General features: G+C 43.0%; 1 protein-coding gene across 3 annotated transcripts in view; it reads right to left on the bottom strand.

Annotated features, from left to right (window-relative positions):
• Positions 1-24,670, bottom strand: part of GNG2 (G protein subunit gamma 2) — a 111,679-nt gene that overhangs the window by 7,471 nt on the left and 79,538 nt on the right. For all 3 annotated transcript variants that reach the window (XM_036261363.1, XM_036261344.1, XM_036261355.1), the window contains one exon: positions 7,611-7,726. In XM_036261363.1, coding sequence (XP_036117256.1) covers positions 7,611-7,697 — 87 coding nt within the window. In that variant the 5' untranslated portion in view covers positions 7,698-7,726. The remainder of the gene's footprint in view (positions 1-7,610; positions 7,727-24,670) is intronic.

Raw genomic sequence — 24,670 nt, 5'->3', positions numbered from 1 at the left:
TGAGACATCTTAAAATTGATGTTGCGAAATGCTCGCAAGCCGTCAGGCAAAGAAGTAAGCACTGACAGGCCGTCACTGCCATGCACGCGGGAAGCTGCTGTGCATCACGGGCGTCTTCATTCAATCGCTCCTTCAGCCGACTTGCTGGCATTAATGGAGCCATCCAGGCTGACGACTTTAATTTGTTGCTTAGAAGAACCTCAAAGATTACACTGAGACGGAGGCTTGGAAAAGGGGCGTTAGACTGAACACCCACGTGGTCTTTTCACGGGCCTGGCAGTATGGCTGAATTTTCAAACGAGGAGAGATGGGTCTGAAATGTGTTTAGAAAGACCTTTTACTCAGGTCAACAGCTGCAGGCTACTTTAGAGCTTTAGTTTTCTTTGAATCATTAATGTGTACTTTGAGTAAGAAAAAATGTACATATGTAGCTCAAGCACTAGTAAATGCAGAAGAAACCTCAGTATTCTTTGTTATGCCGTGGAATTATACGGAAAACGAAAACACGGGGAGTACTATAGGGAGCAAGCTCACCAATGCAGGGAAGGACAGCAGGGAGTCACTGAGATGCCTGTGTGACCATTTGGCCACCATCACTGCTGTGGCCAGAGGCAAGTCTAATGGATCTTTCCACTGTGACTGTGAGGAGTACCAGGATCAAACTTTGACTGTGAAATTATAATTGTAGAGGTAAATATCTACTATTTTTGTTTATAAAATAATGTGTAAATATTCTAAGTAAGCTTTCTCTTCCCGCTCCTCCAAGGTGACATTAAATTGATGGTACATAGCAATAGGATATTTTAGAAATGGAAATAGAATAATTGATTTCTGAAACAATAGTCATCGAGAAAAAGTACCTTATATTTAATTTACTCTATTTAATAAAAGAAATTCAGAATTATCATCCAAAATAGTTACTTATTTTTTTTTTTAAAGGAGACATCATCTGGCTTGAAAACTAGGCTATTTAGAAAAATTCATTTCCCAGAGATTTCAAATTATCAAAGCTCCACAGTACTAATTCTCCAGCTCCAGGTACAATAAAAAAGGCTAAGCACCTACTTGGTGCTTAACAAATATCTATTAAAATTTTTTAATTATATCAACTCTCATAAAAATGAAGTTTTATGTTTAATTGTTAACATATACTTAAAGCGAATTTTTAAATTTCTGCTTCATTTTCAGCAAATCAAATGAATTAGAACTGCCCATTTTTCCTCTATAAGTCTTTGATATATTGTGCCTATTTTATTATCCCTGAAAATACTCTCAACTGGCCTAGAAAGAGGCTTGCATCTCATCTGTCTAATAAATTAAATACAAGCAAAAGGAGAGAAATGTTAGAAGTTTCAATTAAATGCTGGAAAAATACTTAAATAACCCCTCTCTGGTACCAAGTATAATGACTACCTGGTCCATCTCTCAGTACAGCTTTCTGTGAAGTTCAATTCTAATCTGTCATGAGCCAATCAACAGAAAGATGACTTAATAATTGGAAACGTTCACATGTGGTTAAATAATTCACACATATTTGCCAGTTATAAAAATCAGTCTTTTCTTTATATATTGAACTATTTTAAAAAGAAGATATACTATAAATACTGGCTACTTATAATCATATGTATGACATGATATACACTTTATCCATAAAATGATAAATTCTGCTCTCCTTTTTTATATTTCATTAAATTTTCTCCTATTACCACAGTTTTATTTGGCCAATTACCTTAATTCTTGGAATTTCCTAAAGCATAAATGTAACTGGAAATGTCATACAGAATATAGTTCCTAATGTCTTGTTATATGACACTCTTAGTACATAAACATAAAGCTATCCATCAAAAATATGTTTCCTGAATGCCTGGGTACCTCAGCACCATGAAGGACGCAAAGAAGTAAATCACATGGTCTTTGGCTTGGGGGGATATAAAGTTCAGTTGGAAAAATTTATCTGCTGAGGGTAAAATTAATTAGTAAACTGATTAGTAAAGATGGTCAAAATGGCAAAAAGGATTCATGGACAAGTGGGGATTGGAGCTGACCCCTGATGGAGCAGTAAGATTTAGATAGTGTCTTAGTCTCTTGAGGCTGCCATAACAAAATACCACAGACCGGGTGGCTTATAAACAACAAGATTTGTTTCTCATAGTTCTGCAGACGGGGAAGTCCAAGATCAAGGTGTTGGTAGATCTGGTGTCTGGAGAGGGCCTGCTTCCTGGTTCATAGATGGCTGTCTCATCACTGTGTCCTGACATGGTGCAAGGGGCAGGGCATCTTCATGGGGTCTCTTCTATAATTGCTCTCATGACCTGATAACTTCCCAGAGGCCCCACCTCCAAATACCATCATGTTGGGGGTTAGGATTTCAACATACACATTTTTGAGGGGGACACAAGCCGAATAGTCTATAATAGACAAAGAAGAAGGGGCAGGGTGTTCTCAGTGAGGGGCCCAGAATTACCAGAAAGGGGGGAATTTGCACAGCATGTTCTTGGGATGGTAAAGAGAACCAGTTAGAAGGGTCAGTTGGTAACATTTGGGAGAAATGAGAAATAAGTTTGACATTTTTTTTATTTGGGGGTCAATTTGTGGAGCATCCAATTAGTACAGAAGCAATCAGTTCACCCACTCTACTGGCCTTGCCTTTCTTTGGCTTTTCCATCTACAGTACCTTTCACGGACTCTGTCACAGAACGTTTTCCCAGCTTACAATGATTCTCTCTTCTTCTTAGATACCTATTAAGACTAAAAGGGATTGAATCAGCCCATCTCTTTCTTCATGGAGCTGGGACTGTGACATGGGATCCTGGGAGCCATGGGAAGTCATCCTGTGTCTGCCACATGGGATAGGTAGCTGAGAAATCTATTCTTCCCCGGAAAAGAAAGAGGCAGACACACAGAGAAAAGCAGGGACGTGCTGCAGAGCGCCCGCTGTTCCCGGTGGCCTCCTCTTTCTCCATCCACTGATGACACAGCTACATTTCTGCTCTTGGATTCGGAGACTCTCTATCTTTTACTAGCAATCCCCTCTTTCTGCATAAACTAGCTTGGGTTAGGTTCCTATTATTAGAAACCCAAAGACTCCGAATATAGTGATGAATAAATAGATTTACTGAAGTCCTGCTGTCCTTTACTTTCATGCAGGCTCCCGGGACAAGGTTTCTTTCATTCGCCTTGGTGTGAGTATACTGCTCTTCACATATCTGAGTGTCACGGTCTCCGCAACACCCTCCCTGCCCCTCCCCCCAGCCTTGCCCAGCTTCTTTTGATTTTACTTTCTGTCCCTGAATGAAATGCTAACAAAGAAACACAGAAAGTCTGGGAGTAGAATTATATATGCCTGAGGCTTATGAATAGATAATGGGTTGCTTAGCCCAACTCTCCCAAGATCTGTGATGCAAAGGGATAGGAAACAAGGTTTAAAAATGAATACGCTATTCAGATCCTTTTGTGGCAGGGCTACTCTGTGCAGCCCAGTTATTCTGGAGGCCACATGAGAGACAAGGGGACCCTGGCAGCTCCAGGGCCATCTGTGCCCCTTTGCCCGCTGTTCCTTGTGGCCTCAGCCACAGTAGGCTCTGGTGGATGTACATGAAGCCACTGTTGCCAGAAATGATGACTTGAACAGGTCACTACTCCGACTAGAAAATCATATGGGCTCCTCCGAGAGAAACCCCTTCCTGCTGACAGTGTCGTGCTGGAGAGTAGGCAGCGAAGCCTGGATGCCCAGAAGCCTAAAGGGACTTCCAAAGGCAGATAACCAAGCCCTGCACCAGCTAGCTGCCAACGCAGCCGGTTTTATCCAACAGCTACACTAAAAATAATCTCACCCTTCACCACAGCATGCCGGCCGGGCTCTGATGTCAGAACAAATGCTGACATACAGGCTGCTGCTGTATTGTCAACAATTCAAGGTCTAATGACGTCACGAGGGCTCCGGAGATTGGAATGAGAAGATCACCTAGGAAGGCAACTCCTCAGCGCTCAGTTGATTAGGCTGATGTTTTGTCTCTCTTTCAATAGTGACGCATTTGGTCTCTTTAGAAGTAGCATACAAAGGGAATCAGGGTGTGCTGTTTGGCTTCTTTCTCGTGATAGTTGGTAATTATGCTCCTTGGATATCTTATTGGGGTCATTGGTAGGTCTTGTTCATACTTCCCTTGACAAGGAGATCCTTGAGGGCAAGAAGCATGTCTTCATCTTTATCCATATCTATATCTCTAGTACCTAACAAGGCCTGGCAACTTAGAAAGCTCTTAGTAAAGTATTCATTAGATAGATAAATAAATGAACAACTGAAGAAACAGCAAAAATCCAACTTTAGGAGGAGAGTTTGGGGAAGTTTCTTAAAGGATATAATGATTGGGCGTTGGGCTGAATCTTCAAGGAAGTATAAATTCATTGGAGTTAGTAAAACAGAATGGTAGAAAGGAGACTGAATGTTCCGGGCATTTGAAATACCCATCAAGAGAATTAAGTGGTTCGTTATCACATGTGGGCAAAAGAAAGGGGATGAAGCTGGAAGATGGGCAGGGTCCCTCTTTCAGATTCTAAGGAATTAGAAATGTATAATGTGCTACATCACATCAACAAAATGCAGGGTAAAAATTATGTGATCATATCAATAGATGCAGAAAAAACATCTGACATAACCCAACATCTATTTATGATAAAATCTCGCAGCAAAGTGGGGGTGGGGGAACATACCCCCACATGACAAAGCCTGTACACAACAAGCCCACGGCTGACATACTCAACAATGAAAAGCTGAAAGCTTTTTCTCTAAGATCAGGAACAAGACAAGAATGTCCACTTTCACCACTTTTATTTAACCTAGTAATAGAAGTCCTGGCCACAGCAATCAAACAAAAAACAGAAAGAAAAAGCATCTGAATTGGAAAGGAAAAAGTAAAACTGTCATTATTTGCAGATGACATGATACTATATAGAGAGAATCCTACAGAATCCACTCCCAACTTATTATAACTAATAAATGAATTCAGTGAAATAGCAAGATGTAAAATTAATATTCAGAAATTAACTGCATTTCACATATTTAAAAATAAACAATCAGAAAGAAAAATTAAGAAAACCATCCCATTTATAATTGCATCAAAAAGACTAAAATAGCTAGGAATAAATTTAACCAAGGAGATAAAATATTTGTACTTGGAAAATATAAGACATTGAAAAGGGTGAAATGGATTAAGAAGCACAAATTGAAAGTTACAAAAATAGTCAATGGAATGTAAAGTACAGCATGGGGACTAGAGTTGATAAGATGGTAATAACTATGTATGGTGCTAGATGGGTACTAGGTTTATAGGGGTGATCACTTTGTAAGGTATGTATATGTTTAATCACTATATTGAACACCTGAAATTAATATAATATGGCAACTGTAATTGAAAAATACTTTTAAAAATTTAATTTTATTTTTATATGACAATCACAAAAAGATTTTCAGTGGGAGAGGAATATAATGAGATTTCTTATAGAAATGTTTCTTTGGCAGCAACATGGAGGGTAATTGAGATGGGGTTTCAGAGACCAGCTAAGAGCCCCTTGCAGTTAATAGTTCGGGTGAGGAACAACACAGGTCTGACCTATGGCTGAAAAGGCCTGCATCTCTCTTCTTCCTCCCCTGTCAGCTTTTCATCACCAACAACACCCTCACAGCCTCTCTCAGGAGCCAGGCCTGGGGATGTTGAGTCATAACAGAAAATGCCAACCACAGTAGTTCTTCACAGACACTTTTATCTTAGCTGGGCCACCCCAAAGGGCACAGTGGGCTTTTTCAGAAGGTCTATGAACAGAACTTCCCCCCACCCACAAAAGAACAAACAAACAGAAAGAAAAGCTGCAAAACTCTTTCTGAAGCCACCATCCTTGGGCCACCTCACTTCTCTCGGCCATCACTGTGCCCTCCTGCCACACTGCACTCTTGCAGCAAGGGAGATACGAGACCAGGCAACGGGAAGAAGGAGAAGAAGGTGGTAGAGAAGCGAGGCAGAAGGTGAAAGGCCCTTTATTTGCCTCATGTGTGGATGAAGAAGAAGAATAAAAGCTGTTATAAGAAGAGTGGAAGCTGGTTACATTTTGTGGCCCTTCAGCAGGACTCAAATATTACAAAGCAGATGTAGGATAGATGAAAAAGCTTATTTATGGGGGAAGACCAGTTCTCCCTTCGCTCCCTGGCGCACATCTGCTAGGAGTTCGAAGGAGCTAACCCCTTCTCCTAGGCCCCTGGTCCTCAACCTCAGCTATGCATTGACAATAACTGTAACTAAAAAAATGTACTCATGCCTGAATCATACTCCAAAAGATTCTAATTGAATTGGTCTGGGATATGGTATTGGAATTGGCCTGTTTATAGAATTCTCGGGGTGGTGGGAACTAACAAAGGGGCTGAGAACCATTGCTCTAGACCAGGGGGCAGCAGAGTTGTCTGTAAAAGGCCAGAGAGTAAATATCTTATGCTTTGTGGTTCACATGGTCCCTGTCAGAACTACTCTGCTCTGCTGTTGTAGTGTGAGAGTAGCCATAGACAAGATGTACATGAATGGGTCCAGCTGTGTTCTTATAAAACTTTATTTATAAAAACAGGCAGTAGGCTGAATCTGGCTCATGAGCCATACTTTATTGATCCTTAATATAGAAGCACACTTCAAAGGAAGTTAGGTCGTCCAGGTTGCTAAGTCAAGTATAGGGAAAATAGAAAAAATATTGTAGTTTATAAAAGAGGCATTTGGAAGAACGTTCTAGTTTTATTTTAGTAAAATGAGATGTGTTCCTAAGTTCCACTGCATAAAGTACTTGGGTCTTCTGGGTAAGTGAAGTTTTGGTAGTTGACGAAAATTCCCTTTACCAACCCTGCACTTATCTGTCAATAATGACACTGTGTGGGTCGACTTTACATTTAAAATCTGACAACAAAGAGTTTGGATTTAAAGTCTTGGTTCCATATGAGTTAGCCCGAACTTAAGGCAAAGCTGTCAGGTTAAATCTGTGGAGTAAAAGAAAGAAGGAAAAAAGTAGACTCTTAACTTCCATTTTAAACCTCTGTGCTGTTTGACTTCTTAGCGAGAACATGTGTGTGTGATTTTTGTGTTTTGGATTAAAAATACAATAAGGTATAAAGAAAAAATAATAACCTACAACGTTGAATGAAAATGAGTGGACGTGAAAGATGGATGACTTAACTTTAGAGCTTAAATCAGGACAGAAAGAAATTAAAACCCAAATAAGAAGAGGTCCTACCAGGTAAGGGAGGTCGATTAGCGGCCTGCTATGTTTTACGTCTTCTCCAATTTCCTCGGTTAGAATTCAGTCAGGAGCCTATGTTTTATTTCTATTTTGTTCTGTTGATATTGTTTTGTTTTTAATCCTCCTTAGATAACTGATTTTAATTTATACTACATTATGCTGAAGAAATCTAGAGAAAGCAAAGACATCAGAAAAACGAACTTCTGCCTAATCATGAAGTGCCTCTCCCATCGTCATGGGTTTCATCCGTCTCTACGGAAAGAGCAGTGAATGTTGGGGCGCTGCACCTCATGTCCCTTAGAACCAAGGCTAGATGAGCTGGGTGGGCTTGCTGCCCTTACCTTTATCCTATCGATGTTGGCTTCCATCTTCAGCTGTTCCACCAGCTTCCTGGCTTGCGCTATGCTGGCAGTGTTGTTGCTGGCCATTGGCGTGCTGGGTGGGTTCTTCAGACACACTGGGAAAGAAAAGAGGAGGAAGAATGCATCAGAGAATTCAGGAGCTGCCAAAAGTGCAGGTTCATCGTAACTGAGGGATCTCAAAAGAGTGACTGTAGTCAGGCCTGGCTCATCCAGCCCTCTGCCTCTTCGGTCCAGCACTGCCTCGGACTGTCCGGCAGACCAGAATGTGGGGTTTGCTCCCCTTCCCTTCTGCCCTTCCATCCTTATTTATGGGAAGAAAATGAAGGATGTTACCAAGTCAGTTATAATGAGATGTACTGCCACATTAACAAAGCAAGTTAATAAAATTATCCTAGCTCATGAAATTAATTCAAAATAATAATGGTGACCACATACATTATTACTGATGCTATTTATTGGGTACTACTGTTGTCGGATACGATGTTAAGTGCCCTGGGAGGAGGCGGGAAAGGCAAGCAGAGAGAGGAATGGAGCACTACACAATCCTCCAGGACTAAAGACACCGAGTTCACCATGTCACCCGAGGACATTTTTTCCAATTTTTTTGTTCAGATAGAGTGGGAGGAAGAGAGAGAAAGAGTGAAAGGGACACATCGAGTGGCCGCCACCCGCATGACCAATTAGGCCAGAAACAAACCGCAACCGAGGTACGCACCCTTAGTGGGAACCGAACCCGGGTCTCTCTGGACCGCAGGCCGATGCTCTAACCACTGAGCCAAACCGGCCAGAGCTCACCATGTTTTCTTGATGGGCGCACACATCAATCTTCTGGATAACTCTAACCACCCCGGCCTATTAAACAGCAGAGCCAGCCCGGTAGGTGTGGCTCAGTGGTTAAGCATCAACCCACGCACCAAGAAGTCACCGGTTCGATTTCCAGTCAGGGCACATGCCCAGGTTGTGGGCACGATCCCCAGGGGTGGCATGCAGGAGGCGGCCAATCGATGTTCTCTCTCATCAATGTTTCTATCTCTTTCTCTAGAATCAATAAAGAAAAAATAAATACATTAAAAAAATAAAATAATAAAATAAACTGCAGAGCCACTGCAATGGGCTATGTGGCTTTGCAGTGACACTTCTCCAGCATGGCTTAAATCGTCATTTCTCCTCACTCTGCCGAAATATGGCTTTATTCTCAACTATTCACTGTACTCACAGCTCTTCAGAAGCACATCTATAATGTCCAGGGGGAGGGTTGCCATGTCTAAATGGTTAATTATATCAATGAGTTCATGAGTGGCATTCTAAATTAAGTACAACAGACTTATTACCATTAAAAATGTGACGATGGAGCATGAATGTTCAGAGGAGCTCTATGTAGATTGTGAGATGGTTTCTTAGCCACTGGCTTGGCCACACCCCTCCTCCCCATCCTTGCCCCACCCCTTCCCGCGTCCTAATTTCATTCCTTTGCTCCTTCTTTCTTGACCCACCGTCTCCTGTTATTCTTGTTGTTCACCCCGGAATGCATCCTACTTTATTGTCAGTGCCCATTTCCCCCACCTTTCGATCAGGCCAAGGCAACACATGCTCTCTCAGGACCGTGTGCAGACGTGCCCTGGAGGTCGCGGGCCGTTGGCTCGCGTGCACGACTCAAGAAACGCGAAGCATCACAACACTGCTTCGGTCAACACGAGTTGACTCTGTTCTGAAGACACTATATTAAAAACCGTGACTTCTGCTAGCTGTGGGGAGTATTTTTATCTACGGATAAAGGAGGATCAGGTTACCGTCTAAAAAAGGAAAGAGGGCAAATAGAAAACCCCAGGAAGAAAGAATAACCTATGATAAGTTCAATACATGGATTTTTTAAAACTAAAATCAAGAAACAATTTTAAATGACCAAAAAAGCAAAAGACTATAAATTACTCATTTGGTTTTTATTTCTTGATATCTAGTTCTTCATGACCAAAAAAAAAGAAGTATAACTCTGTAAACAAAGAAGTCCCTTGATAGAGAGCGCTATTTTATAAAGAAGACTGCAAAATAAGCCACCTTGACATTATTTACAGTAGAAATTGGAAGATAAATTAACTGCTGTCTCAATTATTCTCAACGGGTTTGAAGACAATAAAGTGGGAAGATGTCAGAGATTTTAATGCCACAAAGATGTCTAATGCTGCTTTTCACAAGCTTGGAGATCAAGGAACATGTGAAAACAAACAAAATAAATAAATAAAAGGAGGCTTTAAGAACAATGATTTCATCAGCATGGTTAGGGACCCAATCACTTCAGTCCTACAGGAAATTAATGATATGCCCCCAAATCTAACATACATCTAACCACCTTGCAAAACCTCACAGGGCCTGGATGGAATGCTGACTTATTCATTGAGTAGCCTAACTCTTCCATTCCTCCAAATCTGGAAGCCGCCATGATCTACAAGCCCCTGGACGGGGTTCGGTGAAGCGAATGTTTCTTACAAACTAAAATTTAGCACACTAGAATACACACTATCACAGAATTACCAGATCCTCACTGGGCCTGAGGGAGCTCTGGGATTCTGGCCAGCTATTCCTCTGCCTTTGAATGTGAATCAGATCACAGAGACCACAGCTTGCTTCCAAATACTCCTTCTCTTCTTCACTAGTAATTTTTTTCCCCCTTCTTTTTAACAGAAACCTCAAGAACCCTGAATTTTAGCTGGGCATATTTAGCTGAAAGATACATTTCCCACCCTCCTTTGCAGCTTGGTCTGGTTAAATGACTAAGTTTTGGCCAATGAGATATAAGCAGAAGTGTCCTTGAAGGGAGCGGGTATGCCCTTTGCCTCCCCTTCCTCATGCTACTGGCCTGGAGAGTACTCATGTTGACCACAGAGTGCATCTTGAGCCCCCAGACTGCACTCCAGGGTGAGCAGGGAGGATCTGGGTTCTTATTGACACTGTAGAACCACCAGACCAGCAAAGAACGGGTTACCATCTATGGGAAGCGAAATAAGCGCTTACCTTGTTTCTATCACCAGGGTTTCTCTGCTATTGGCTGACAGCTCTTCCAACTGAGTTAATAAACCATTATTTTCATTCTCGTATCTAAGAAAGTCTGTGACCTAATGCCTGTTCATGTTCCTGGCGAAGCCGTGGATGTCCTGAGGAGACTGAGCTAGAAAGTATATGACTTGTCTATTGCTGCTATACTACACAACTATAAATTTAATAGCTTAAACGATAGAAAGGAATTATTCTAGTGTTTTGGAGGACAGGACTGTGAAATAGGTCTCACTGGGCTAAATTCTAGGTGTTGGCAGGGCTGCATTCCTTTTGAAGGCTTTAAGGAAAAATCCGTTTTCTTTTCCTTTTCTGTCTTCTAGGGGCTGCCAGCATTCCTTGGCTCTTGGCCTTTTCCCGCATCTTCAAAGCCAGCAAACGTGAGTTGAGTCTTTCTCAGGTCACATCACTCTAACCTCATCTCTAGTCACATTTCCTTTTGATTCTTCTCTGCCCCCTCCTTTCACGTATAAGGACCCGGTAACTACATCGGGCCCAGCCAGGTAATCAGAACAATCTCCCTATCTTTAGGTCAGCTGATTAGCAACCTTAATTCCACCTACAACCTTCATTTCTCTTTCCCATGTAACAACATAACCACAGGTTCCAGGAGTGGGGACATGGACATCTTTGGGGGCCGTTATCCGACTGGCCATAGAAGGAGACCTCTGTGCAGGCAGAGAAGGGCAGTGGGGAGGTGGGGTTGAGATGGGCAAAGGCGAGGAATGGGGCAGGATGCCAGTCTAGAAATGCTGGGAGAGAACCCATTTGACATCTAATAGACTTAAGAGGAAAAGTAAACATAGGCTTTGATTTGTGCTCCTACTTTTAGGAAGATACACCCTGACGGTTCTTGTTTTACCATACGACCCACTGAAGCCCAGTGCCTCTTTCAGAATCCCCTTGTGCACTTTCCTCTTTGCACACCCAGCTGCTTTCCCATGAAAGCACTGCCGAAACCCCTTCTGAAGACTGGAAACTGGGCAGTCCACACCAGGTTCCACGGAAGCACGTTTTCCTAAAAAGTGGCTGCGGTAAATAAGAAAAGTTGGCCTATCTCCTAAGCTTGAGGCATTTGGACAAAGCATTTTACACCTACACATACACATTATTTTTTTCACATGAAATTGGAAGTCTATATCCAGTCAACAATAACTCCCATTCTTTTGTCCCCTCAGCCCTGAAAACAACTCTTCTTTCTGTTTCTATGATTTTGGCTACTCTAGGTACCTCACAGAGGTAAAATCATACAGTCTTCGTGTTTCTATGACTAGCTTATTTCATGTCCTCAAGGTTCGTCCATGTTATAGCATGTGTCAGAATTTCCTTCTTAAGAACTTTTCTTTCTGAGGCTGAATAACATTTCATTGTATGCATATACCATATTTTGCTTGTCCATTTATCTGTTGATGGACAACTGAGTCACTTCCATGTTTTAGCTACTGTAAGATCCCTATGAACATGGATATACAAATATCTCTTCAAGACCCTACTTTCTGTTCTTTGGGGTATATTCCTAGAAGTGGAATTGCTGGATCATATATAGATCTATTTTTAAATTTTTTGAGGACCAGCCATACTGTTTTCCACAGCGGCTGTACCATTTTACATGCTCATCAAAAGTGCATAAGCGGCCTGGCTGGTGTGGCTCAGTGCTTGAGTGTTGACCCATGCACCAAGAGGTCATCGATTCGATTCCCAGTCAGGGCACATTCCCAGGTTGTGGGCCAGATCTCCAGTGGGGGGCATGCAGGAGGCGGCCAATCAATGTTCTCTCTCATCAGTGTTTCCATTTCTCTCTCCCTCTTCCTTCCTCTCTCTCTAAAATCAATAAAGAAAAAAAATTTCTTAAAAGTGCATAACGTTCGCTCAGCCAGTGCGGCTCAGTGGCTGAGCGTCGACCCATGCACCAAGAGGTTGCCTGTTCGATTCCCAGTCAGGGCACATGCCCAGATTGTGGGCCTGATCCCCAATAGGGGGCATGCAGGAGGTGGCCAATTGATGTTCTCTCTCATCAATGTTTCCATCTCTCTCTCCCTCTCCCTTTCTCTCTCTAAAATCAATAAAGAAAAAAAATTTTTTTAAGTGCATAAGGTTCCAATTTTTCCTTATCCTCATCAACAATTGTCATTTTCTGTTTTATTTATTTTTTTCATAGTAGTCATCCTCATAAGTGAGAGATGATTTCTCATTGTGTTTATTTTCATTTTCTAATGATTAGTGAAATTCAATATCTTTTCCTATACGTATTGACCATTTGTACAGCCTCTTCGTAGAAATGTCTAGTCAAACCCTTTGCCCATTTTTTAATCAGCATTTTTGTTGTCAAGTTTTAGGAGTTCTCTATATATTTATAAGTATTTTCTCTTGTTCCATGAATTGCCTTTCCACTTTGCTGACAGTGTGCTTCGATGCACACAAGTTTTTAATTGTCATGAAGTCCAATTTGTCTATTTTTTCTTTTGTTGCTTGTGCCTTTGTTGTCATATCCAGGAAGTTATTGCCACATCCAATGTTGTGAAGCCTTTGCCCTATTTTTTTTTTTTTTTTCAGAGTGCTTTATAGTTTTAGCTCTTACATTTAGGTCTTGGATACAGTTTGAGTTAATTTTTGTACATGGCATTAGGTAAGGGTCCAAGGCCGTGTGGACATCTAGTTTTTTCCCCCAGTACCATTTGTTAAAAAGATTGTCTTTTCCCTATTAAGTAGTCTTACCACCCTTGTTGAAAATCATTTGACCATATATGTGAGGGTTTATTCCTGGGCTCTCTCTTCTATTCCTAAATGGATTCTCTTGTAATTTCTAAGTTTGTATTCTTTTGACACTGGAATTTTAAAATTAATGGAATTTTAAAATTAATATCCTTTACAGATTGTTCGTTGTCAGTGCATAGAAATGCTACATTACTAACTCTTAATGGGGAAGAGGGAGCCTGTGCCTTCCGACCCGACGGGAGAGAGAGTCACTGCCTGGTGTGAGGAGTGTCGTTGTGAAAGGGTCTAGTACCTCGTGAACATAATGGGACCGAGCAAAAGTGCTGACAGAGTCCTGTTCGGTGCTTAGGCAGTTTCAACAGGGAAGCACAGACACACCTCAGATATTCTTGGCTAATGTTCCTGTTTCATTTTACATGTAACCCAAACTGGGCAGAAATGTTTCTTATAAGAGGGAAGGAAATTATTTGAATACACAAACTAAAATAGCTAAAACAAAAACTAAAATTCTGCTGAAAAGATCACGCTGATGGAGCTTTAAAACACACACCTCTTAAAAACAGCTAAAAACTTTTAGTTAAAAATAGGGACGACTCATTTCTGCGCATTGCTCCTCCCTGCAGCCCAGTCCTTGGCCTGCCCTGGGAGGCTGCAGTTGACCTTTGCCGGGGCCCAGCCTGGCCCTGGAGCCAGCAGAGGGCCCTCCAGAGAGTCACCCAGCTGTGGACTCTACCTCTTCTCAAAATCAGTGGGGCAGAGGGAAACTGAGTTCAAGTCTGGTTCTCTTGAGGAAACTGGATTCCTGAGGTCATTTCTGGAATCCCGGAGCATCTCTGGGAGTCAGCTGGGGTGACAATCAAAAGTTGAGTAGCACTAGAGTTATGCTCTGGTCCAGCAAGCTGTTCTCAGCCCAGCACTTGGTAGCACGTGCCAAGTGCTGGATCATCTGCAACCAAGCTCTGGAATAGACTGTGGGTGGTCACACGCCGCTAAGTTTGAAGAGAAGGGCTGTAATACTGCACACTGATTCTTTCAGGATTCTATAGCCAAAGGCTCTTTTAAAATTTTTAATAATTCACCCTCTGGAAATTAAATGGGATTCAATCTACTCTCCAAGCCCCGGACTACATTCCTGGCAGTGGTGCTCAGCGGAGGTCCCACCCCTCCGGAGGCACTGGGAAATGTGTGGGGTGGTCTGGGTTATGACAGTAACTAGAGGTGCTCCTGGCACTTAGCGAGCAGAGGCAGCGGCTCTCGTGCCTGCCGAGGGCCAGGCAACAGTGACTTGTGCTGCTCAGAAGGCCTACGGTCCTCTTCATGGGAAAGGACACTGACAAGGTAGGCACAGAGCCATGCGGGAAAATCTGCTCAAAGAAAGTCCTCTGCGTGGAAAGTTTCAACCAACTGGGCTTTTACACTTGTGTCTCATGGTCCCTGTTACCTTGCCAGTGATGAATGCGTGCTAAGTGCGCTTCATTCTCATTAGCATTATGCCTTATGAATATTTGATTCCTGCTTATTTAAAAAAGAACACAGTCTTTTTCTTGCAATGCGCTGGTGGAATGAGATTATGCTGGGTTTTATCTGCCAGTGAGCAAAAAGATACAAACAACAACCCCCCTAGAACAATGATAAAGCTTGTGTAGGGCCGATTGGCAGGACGGCAAGAATGTCCTAATTATCCCACCTGAATTCCACACCCAGGAATAAGACAGAGGGCGTTTTGTTGTTTTCAGCTGATGAGAGGAACATTCCCTCACCCCCACCCCAGCAACGGGAGAAGGAGGCATGCCATGGAATAGTACCTATTAGATGAGTTTTCCTTTCCTAATAATATATCCAGCATTTTGGTGTCTTTCGGGAGGAACTTTTCTGTTAAGAAACCACACATTTTCTTGCCATTTAGGCTTAGAGTAAACACACAACCCCTTATTTCTAAGGCACAAACATAAATACATGTTTTGATAGTGGGAGCTTTGCCTGAGAGAGTGTAGGTGAATTGTGGAGCCTTCTGATTATATTCTAATAGCGCTTCTTTAGCCTGGGGTCAGGCAGGTTTCCCTGCGGCCTTTCCTTCTCATCACAACGGTGTGTTTCTCAGAACTGTGTTTTGATATTTGCAGTAGGTGCTAAGGGGTTTTGCTTTATTTGTTTTGTGTATCTACAGGTTCAGATTACAATGGCGATAAAACAAACGATTGTAGGTCTAGAAAACAAATGAGAGGTTTCCCAGTCACCTGATGATACCTTTATTATTATCATTTAGCTGGATCATTCATTGGTGAGTGGCTGTTACTTGCTTTTGAATTAGAGGACTGATTTCAAACTATTTAGATTTAAAATATTTTAGAGTTTCTACAAATGAGTCGCCTAGATAAATATCTTTGTTAACTGTTTATACCACAACCCAACTTTAGCTTGGTCATTTTGCCATTGTTTTTTTTGATCCCTACTCTAATTTATTCTGCAGCTAATAAGGACACCATCATGAAATTGATTAGATCAGACATACAAAGAGTACAGTTAATATCCATTCCTGTGAAGGGCTTCAGCAGTCAGAACACCGGTGAATCTACGTATAGCAGCTGCTGTGTGAATCAAATAATAATTGTAAAAGAGCCTGCCAGACTTCAGCATCGCTTTGTCTATTACCAGCTGGCCACTTTGACTTGATACCAAAGTAGCACATGTCAATCTGTACTAATCAGCACACACGGATTTTTTTTATTTTTATTTATTTTTTTATCCTCACCCGAGGACATTTTCCCATTTTTTTGTTCAGGTAGAGTGGGAGGGAGAGAGGGGAACAGAGAGAGAGAGAGAAACATCGACGTGAAAGGAACACACCGAGCGGCTGCCACCCGCACAACCGACCAGGGCCAGGGACAAACTGCAACCGAGGTACATGCCCTTAGCGGGAACCGAACCTGGGTCTCTCAGGACCACAGGCCGACGCTCTAACCGCTGAGCCAAACCGGCCAGGGCGGATTTTTTGGTTCTCCAGCTACTAGGGATATTTGAAATCAATAAGGGATTTATTCATGAAGCTTGTTGCTTCTCCCTCAACACTTCCCAGCCCCAGAGTATCAGGGTTGGAATCCATTTAGACGCTCCTTCTTCCCCGGTCATGCGTTTCAACAGTTGGGAACATCGTCAAGATATCTTTTGGGTGTCACAGTGTCCTGGTCCCCTCCCCTGCCTTTGCTCATTTCTGAGCAGCAGTGTGGAGGCTGGAGGTGGAGAATCAAAACAGAGATAAGAACAGAACAAGTGGGGGGACAGGGTGGGGGTCGGGTAGGGTATATCTACACAGACTTAGACATGGAGGAGCTTGGGGATAAAGAGTATGAAATGATACTGAACTCCACTGGGCACTGGTTGATATTTGAAGAGGAGGGGGAACGGGGGAGGGGAGGGGATCCAGGGAGATGAAGGAGGCACAGAAAGACATCCTCCCCTGGGGGCTCCGGAGTTCACAGGCTGCCAGGGTGCAGAGAGCTGGACAACACTTGCTGGCTCAAGATGGATTTGTAAACAAAACAAAACAGGGGACTTCTAAGTGCCCGCCCCTCCTCCATCTTCTAGTGCTTCTCATTTCCGGGAATTCGATTTTACAGGCCAAACACTCTGTTCTTTCACCAGACGACCAGGAACTCATATTACAAATGAATATTCGCTTATAAACCAAGGGCTTGCCATGTGCCAGGAAGTGGGCCAAGTGTTTTAAAGCGTTATCCTGTTGAACCCTCACAATTCTAGGGAAGTAAGTAACCACTGCATCCCTAGTCGGAGGAAACTGTGGTTTAGATTAAATCAGATCAGCAGTGAGAAGGGTGTTTCTGAAGCATGCTCCCCGGGGAAAGATTTTCTTCCAGGCCTCTCGATTCACAGTTTCAGAGGCAGCAGACTGATCCTAATCTGAGGACTGTGGCATATGTTTGGCCATTTCACAAACATAATAGCGATTTTTATGGTCTCTGTAGCTCAGGGAGAGCAAATACGAATGAGGGCTGGTGTGGAAGATGTACCAGGCCAAAGTGCTAGGGGGTCTCCGGGAGGAAAAGGAACCACGGGAACGACATCGACTTCAAATCCACTTTGTACGATTTCATGCATGTTTGCTGGCATAGTGCCACTTGCCCAATGGAGGAAAGACAAGATCCCATCTGATCTCCCTCAATCCAGCATGGGGGCATCTATGCAGTGTAGGTGGAGAGCAAGACACAACACAGCTTCCCCGTCCCACTGGGGTGCCGGAAACCATGATTTGAAATGACAGCTCTCTGCTTTCCAGTAAACTGTTGCCTTTGAAACATCTCTGGGAGATGCAGCCTTCCTCCTGGAAAGAGCATCCTTGGCTAGCTGCTTTCAACAACCTTAACAAAAACACAGCCCTTGAAAAATGTTGACTCAACGCCACGGAATTCAACAGATTTTGTAAAACGAAACAGGAATGAATAGCCCACGTTGCAACCTAAAAAATGACACGTAAGCTTTTAGTTTTTATCTGAGCCTTGGATAAGGAAATGGCTTCTTATCCACAGATGGGGCTGGCATTCTTAGATGTTAAATGGGCTTTGTTCACTCCAAGGAACAAAAGACTAGTACTTGGGATGGCATATGTTGGATTTTCTCTTCCTTTCTTTCTTTCCTTTTAAAATATGGAAGCCCAGACCATGAACCAGTAGGATTCCAACAAAAGAGAAATAAAGAGCTTGTTTCCATAGAAATGGCTCTGTTAACTTACTGATATCTAAGACTCCACAACAGCAGGTGAGGGGGATCGACAGGCAGCGGTCTTCTGCCTCTTTGTAGGAAATTATCTATTGGTCAGTTAACTTCTTTAAAAAACAAACAAACAAACAAACAAACAAACAAACAAACAAACACAAAACCCACCACTGCTTCGATTCTAAATCCTCAGTGTATCTCAAGCTTTAGGCAACCTGCGGAGTTCGGGGAGGCTTGTCTGTCCGAGCTCCTTGCCACTGTTCCACGGGCCCCTTGGGCTTACAAAGTGGTGACAGCAGAAGTCCTTTGGCGGAGCTCCCCAACACAGCCCCCGGCCCCCAGTAGGAGCTGGACCTCCCCCAGTGCCTTGTTTTGTATCACTGTGTTGTCTGGGGATATTCTCTGTGATTCCACTGACAAGTGGCCCAAGAGTGAGAAGACAGGCCCAGGAGATAGGAGACCCGAAGTTCAGTGTATTCTGGCCCCCCCAAGCTGTTTTACAGTGGAAGGATCATTTAATCTCTCTGGGGCTCAGTGGCTCTGCTGTGAAGTAGAAATAACAACTCCAGGACTGCGCTAGTGTGCTGACTGTTTGTAGCAGCATGTTAGTGCTATACAAGAAGCAGCCACGAATAGAGAATGACCACCACCATTTATTGAGCAACTAGTAGGCACCATGACCTAAGAACATTACATGCATAATCTCCAATCCTCACAACAAGGAACATGGAAAAAGAATCAGGGACGAAGAAAGGCAAAGGGGAAAAAAATCTATGATGACCAACTGTGACTCTGCTGAGTGATAACTTAATAATAAGCAAGAACTCAACAACAACAAAACAACCCAAAGGGAAGTAAATCTTTTGGGGAGGAGAACGAGTAAATCTTCACATTCAATTTTGAACTTTCTAATTTGCACTCACAGCCTGTGGAAGAGATGGAGATGGTCTGAAAATCAGCTGTGATTTGGAATTGGTAAACAAGGATTTATTGAGTGATTCATGTGTGTGGACCAGAAGCACGTGGCCAGGTTAGACACAGTGTTTCCAAGGGAATCAGCAGCCCAGCAGATGTGCTATCTCAATAATTCCAGGAAGGCACTTTCTTTCGTTGGTATCTTCTGAAGGGAAAGGTTCACATCCCCGTAGAGTGTTTGTAAAGGTTTTCTGTGGCCATAGAATAAACTTGCAAGCCTAGCACCCGAGGCTAATCGGCTTCTGCCTCCTCCTCAGGCCTGTCTCCTGTACATAAAGGCAGCAGAGCATCTGTGCACACACAGCGAGCATTTCCACCAAAACCTGCACTGCTTGCTGCTGCTCCACAGCACCAGCCAAACCAGCCGCGCCCTCTGTGCTCCCGGCACAGCTCACGCCCGCGGCAGCTGTGATTTCACCGTTTCTCTCATCCCTCATGCATGCCTGTATCTGACAGCCCAGCTCAAGCCTCTCTTCCCCAGAGGAACCTTCCTCTGCAACTACAGCAACTTCCTCAGTCCCTCAAGCCCACCCCAGCCCAGGAGCCGTTTCTCTGCCTATTTTTAAAATTGCAGGCTGACTAGTATTCCCAGTTGTCAGTATTTTGTCCAGGCTTCCTCCCATAAATATTTATCAAACCTGCCTTTCTATCCCCAAATTGCTCTAAGTCTGTCTGTCTTCACTGTTCAACAGGCCAAGCCAGGTTTCGCCCCAGGGCTCTTGCACATGCTGTTTCCCAGGTCTGCCTTGCTGCATCCTCCCTGGGTGGGGCCGCACACAGCTGCTGTTTTCCCCTTCAGATCTTTGCTCCAATGCCAAGTCCCTTCCTAATCACACTATCTGAAGTGCGGCGTCCGGCCCCAGTCATTTTCCCGTACATCACCCTGTTTATTTTGTTCAATGCATTACAATAATCTGAAGTTATTGAATTAATTTATATATCATTAGTCTCTTTTCTCCTCTAAATGTAAACTAAGAGCAAAGACCTTGCCTGTCGTATTTACAGAAAGTGCTCAGTAAATATATGTTAAATGAATGAACGTCTTCCAGAGCACCCCCAGCACCCAGCCTTAAGTGCGTAATGTTGGACGCACCAGTAAATGTTTGCTACTTCTGAGGATGAGTTCCTGGCACCGGCATCACACACGCCCCTCTCTGTAGCCCCACCAAACATGTGTTCTGGGTACAGACTGCTAACAATGGCCTTTGTTTGGTAGCATATGTGCTTATGAAGCGTATTCCCAAAAAAGGGACCTCCCAAATTCTGTACCTCCTCTGATCGTCAAGTATCCCCACATTCTTGGGGCAAAAGATAAGCTTGTTTGTGACTTGCACCTTCTTCCCTCTCACCATTTCCTGGCTCCTGACAGAAAAGCGAACAGATCCTCAAGTGACCAGATGCATTCTGGGTTGTTTTGGGTAACACATAGAGCATCAGTAACTTTTCCCAGTTGCAAAGTTACACAAACGCTCTGTTAGAGAGTGTAAATGTCAGTCCAGTGCTGAAGGCTCTTCTGTAATGTGGCCTTGTGCTCCCCCCCCCAACACCAATCTGTGAGCACTCTTCTCAGACAGAACCCCAGACAGACCACAGCCCCCAAAACAAGGCAGAGAAGGTCTCGTCTCCTTTCTATTAGCTTAATGTCAGGGAAAGCAGCAGGAGGCCCCTTTAGCCCCAATTCACTTTAAAAAAATTTCTTTTCTTTTTTTTTTATCCTCACCAGAGGACATTTTTCCACTTTTTGTTCAGGTAGAGTGGGAGGGAGAGAGAGGAACAGAGAGAGAGAGAGAAACATCGATGTGAAAGGGACACATCGAGTGGCTGCCACCCGCACAACCGACCAGGGCCGGAGACAAACTGCAACCGAGGTACATGCCCTTAGCGGGAGCCGAACCCGGGTCTCTCAGGACCGCAGGCCGACGCTCTAACCGCTGAGCCAAACCGGCCAGGGCTTAAAAAAATTTCTTTTTCGTATAAAACAGATACATAGCCATTACTGGAAAACCGAAAAACACAGAGATTCAGAAAACAAAAATCTATCATCTTTCCACCAGTAGACAGCCAAATTAATCTTCACAGTAATGTTCCCAGTGCCTTCCTCAACGTAGAGTGCTTATTTTTTTGGTGTGTGATATCATGCTGGGAAGATAATATTAACTAATACACATAACCATTTGCTGGGCCTTGCAGAAACGTTGACCATCTGAGATATTTTCTCATTATCCACACTGCAAGATTTGGTCCTCTTTTGCCCAACATCTTTAAGAGAATGAAGTTATTTTGTTTATTTATTAAAAAAAAATTTTTTTTTAAAATTCTGACCCAAGGATATTTTTTTATTGATTTTCAGATAGAGTGGGAGAGAGAGACAGAGAGAGAGAAGAGAGAGACAGAGACAGAGACGTCGATGTGAGAGACACACATCAACTGATAGCCTCTCGCACGACCCCAACCAGGACCAGGGACCGAACTGCAACCGAGGCACATGCCCGTGACCCAAATCAAACCCGAGACTCTTTGGTCTGAGAGCCAACACTCTAACCACTGAGCCAAACCGGCCAGGGCGAAAATGAAGTTATTTTAATGTTTCCCCATTACTCAAGTGTCAACTTTTATATTACATCTTTCAAGGCTATTACATATCTGTCTTACAGAGTCATTTTTTCTTCTTTTAAACAATAGTTTTTAGAACTGCTGCTCTAGGTGCATAAAATAAATTGCCATGCCGATGGCCCTCTGATCATAAAGAGTGAACAGAGGAGAAAGCTAAGAAATTAAAGATGAAGAAACAAGTAACCTCTTTTTTCTTTCTACTTTGTCACTACGTAAGGACATAGACAACTACTGCTCACGCTGAGTCAGAAGTACCCTGGATTGCAGGACAGGAAAGTCGAGGGCCCTTCTGAATGGGACAGCTGTTTATCTGCCATCAAAGGGTGAGAGGAACTTGCTTGAAATGTTGACTTGGGAACCAGGAGTTCATCTTACAGGTATTTTTTGGAAAGTCAGTTTTATCAAGGTATAAGTTATATACACACACTCAAAGTCACCGTTTTGGTGTGCTGATGAAAGGTTTAATAATTGTGCACAGATAGTCCTGAAAGCACCTCAATTGCAGGTAGCATTTTCAGAAGATATTTAACCACTTTGGCTGCTCATTTTCTTCTTCTTCCAGCCTTCCCTCACAGAAGAAACACCTTGAGATCAGTCCCCAGCTACCTAGAGAAAGCAAAGGCTGTGAACTGGACTGACCTTAATTAATTTACTCTGCAATTCAAGTAGTTATTAAATCTCAGAGTTTAGCAGTGCCCAGAAGTTATCTTGCAGAACTGTCTACCCAAAACATAAACCTTTTTTATAACCACCGATTTAATACCCTTTAATCACTTATGACAGACATATAGGCTTAGAAAATAAAATGTGTAGAGCCCAGAGTGGCACTGTGTTTTATTTAACTTTCGGTCCAGTTTGAGCAGGCCTCTTAGGGGCTCAGAAAGGAGGCCACTCCGAGATAAGAGTTTAGGATTTTCCTAGGAATGAATGTTAAAAAATGGTCCTCTGCAAATTTATGCCACCAATGCTTAGAGAGGGGCCAAATATAAGACTTTTGAAACCCACTGAACCAAGACCCTTATTTCACAGATTAAAAAAGCTTAAGGGCCAGAATGATTAAGTGAATTGCCTTAAAAAACAGCTATAACCTAGCCTCAGAATCCAAGACTTAAACCCTAGTTTAAAAGTTAGACGCGATTTTCACCGTTTCTTGAGTATTTCTAACATTTTAGTACTCCCTACGTTGGAAGCATTATTAAGGCTGAGATTCTTACTCAGTTGCCCCCACCACAATGTATGGGCACTACTAGGGAAAACCTATCAGGAAAATAGGGTACGGAGAGAAGGGAGTCAATGAAGTAAAAATAAGAGCCTACTCTCTCTACTGACCCCTCGCCACCCTATGTTGATGACTACTCAACAGTGAGACATTCTGATCTATTTAGACTAGAGGAACTGGACTTGCTTTCCCCACTTTAGTTATTTTTTGCACTATTTTTGCAAAGAATGTAAATAGCTAGCAAATTTGACTACAAAGTTTCTCTGATTAGTGAGTGAATAATATTTGTTAGGCAGATCCCTGCACTTAAATAAAATAGATTCATGAGTGGAGGTCAGGGACGGCTCTCTGACGATATGACATTTAAGCTGATGTGTTATAGATAAGCATGAATTAGAGAGACGAAAACAATCCTAGGCACTATTTTCAGCAAAGGAAACATCTTATAGAGAGAGAGAGACCAGAGGTAGGGTAAAACAAACAAACAAACAAATAAAATAGGTTTAATGTTGTGTGGAAGGAGAAACAGATAATTATGTAGATCCCTAAGGATTTTTTTAGAGGACATCTCTTTTTTTTTTTTTTAATCCTCACCCGAGGACATTTTTGCATTTTTTGTTCAGACAGAGCAGGGGGGAGAGAGAGGAAGAGAGAGAGAGAAGAAACATCGACGTGAAGGGACACATCGAGTGGTTGCCACCCGCATGACCAATCAGGGCCGGGGACAAACTGCAACCGAGGTACGTGCCCCCAGCAGGAACCGAACCCGGGTCTCTCTGTACCGCAGGCCGACGCTCTAACCGCTGAGCCAAACCGGCCAGGGCGAGGCCATCTCTTTTTAATAAATGTGGTTCTCTTAATGGAAATGTGAAGGGAAAGACAGAAGGATATGGAAGCAGCAGAGCCCTGAGGATGCTCAAGGAGCTGAAGTCATGGCATCCCAAGGTACTGAACCAACGCTAATGAAGAAAATGTCAGAATGAATATAGGGCAATACGGAGTGTGAATTCTGAGGCTGGAGGTCTGAATTGGAGTTTCCAGTTTGTTGCGTAATCATACATGAGTCACTTTACCCTCTTTGACCTCAATTTCCCCTTCTGTAAAATGAGAGAATTGAGATGGGTGACTGGGTGATTCCCTCTAGTTTTCTTTTTGCTAGTTGTTCAAGAGATACTAACATAGTTCCATTCCTGTCACAGTATCACAAAATGTCACAGCTCTGGAACTCTCTCAACGTAGTCAAGTTTCAGCCCAAATCCCAAAATGAAATGTCCAAGGAAAGTGAGTGAATATGCAGAAAAGGCCTCAGACCAAGAGGACCCCAGCTGGCTGAAAGGAGGAGTCAAGCCTCCCATTCTCTCCTGCCCATTTCCTGTCTTTCCAGATCATTCCCGCTGAACCCCAGTTCTAAGAATTCAGGACACCAATCTATTGAGCCTGCTGTTTCTTCACTGTCCCTCAAAACCCTCATGTCCTCATGTGCCACCTTCCCAGGCTTAGAGATCTCATGGTCCATCATGTGGTCTCTCCCTTTCAAATCACAGCAACTCTGTTTCTCTCTCTCTCAATCATACCAGCTGATAAATCCCCAACCCTAGTTGAATCCAACCCTCAATCTGTCCTTGGGCAACTAAAGAATGTTGAGTAAACACACAACCACACATTCATAGATAAGAACTTCAAGTGGGCCCTTGGTACTGCCCAGCATTTCTTTCCCATTTTCTTAGTCAACTTCCAA

The sequence above is a fragment of the Molossus molossus genome, unplaced genomic scaffold (genome assembly GCF_014108415.1).
Source record: "Molossus molossus isolate mMolMol1 unplaced genomic scaffold, mMolMol1.p scaffold_m16_p_1, whole genome shotgun sequence".
NCBI lineage: Eukaryota > Metazoa > Chordata > Mammalia > Chiroptera > Molossidae > Molossus > Molossus molossus.
This window is presented reverse-complemented; position numbering and strand designations above follow the sequence as displayed.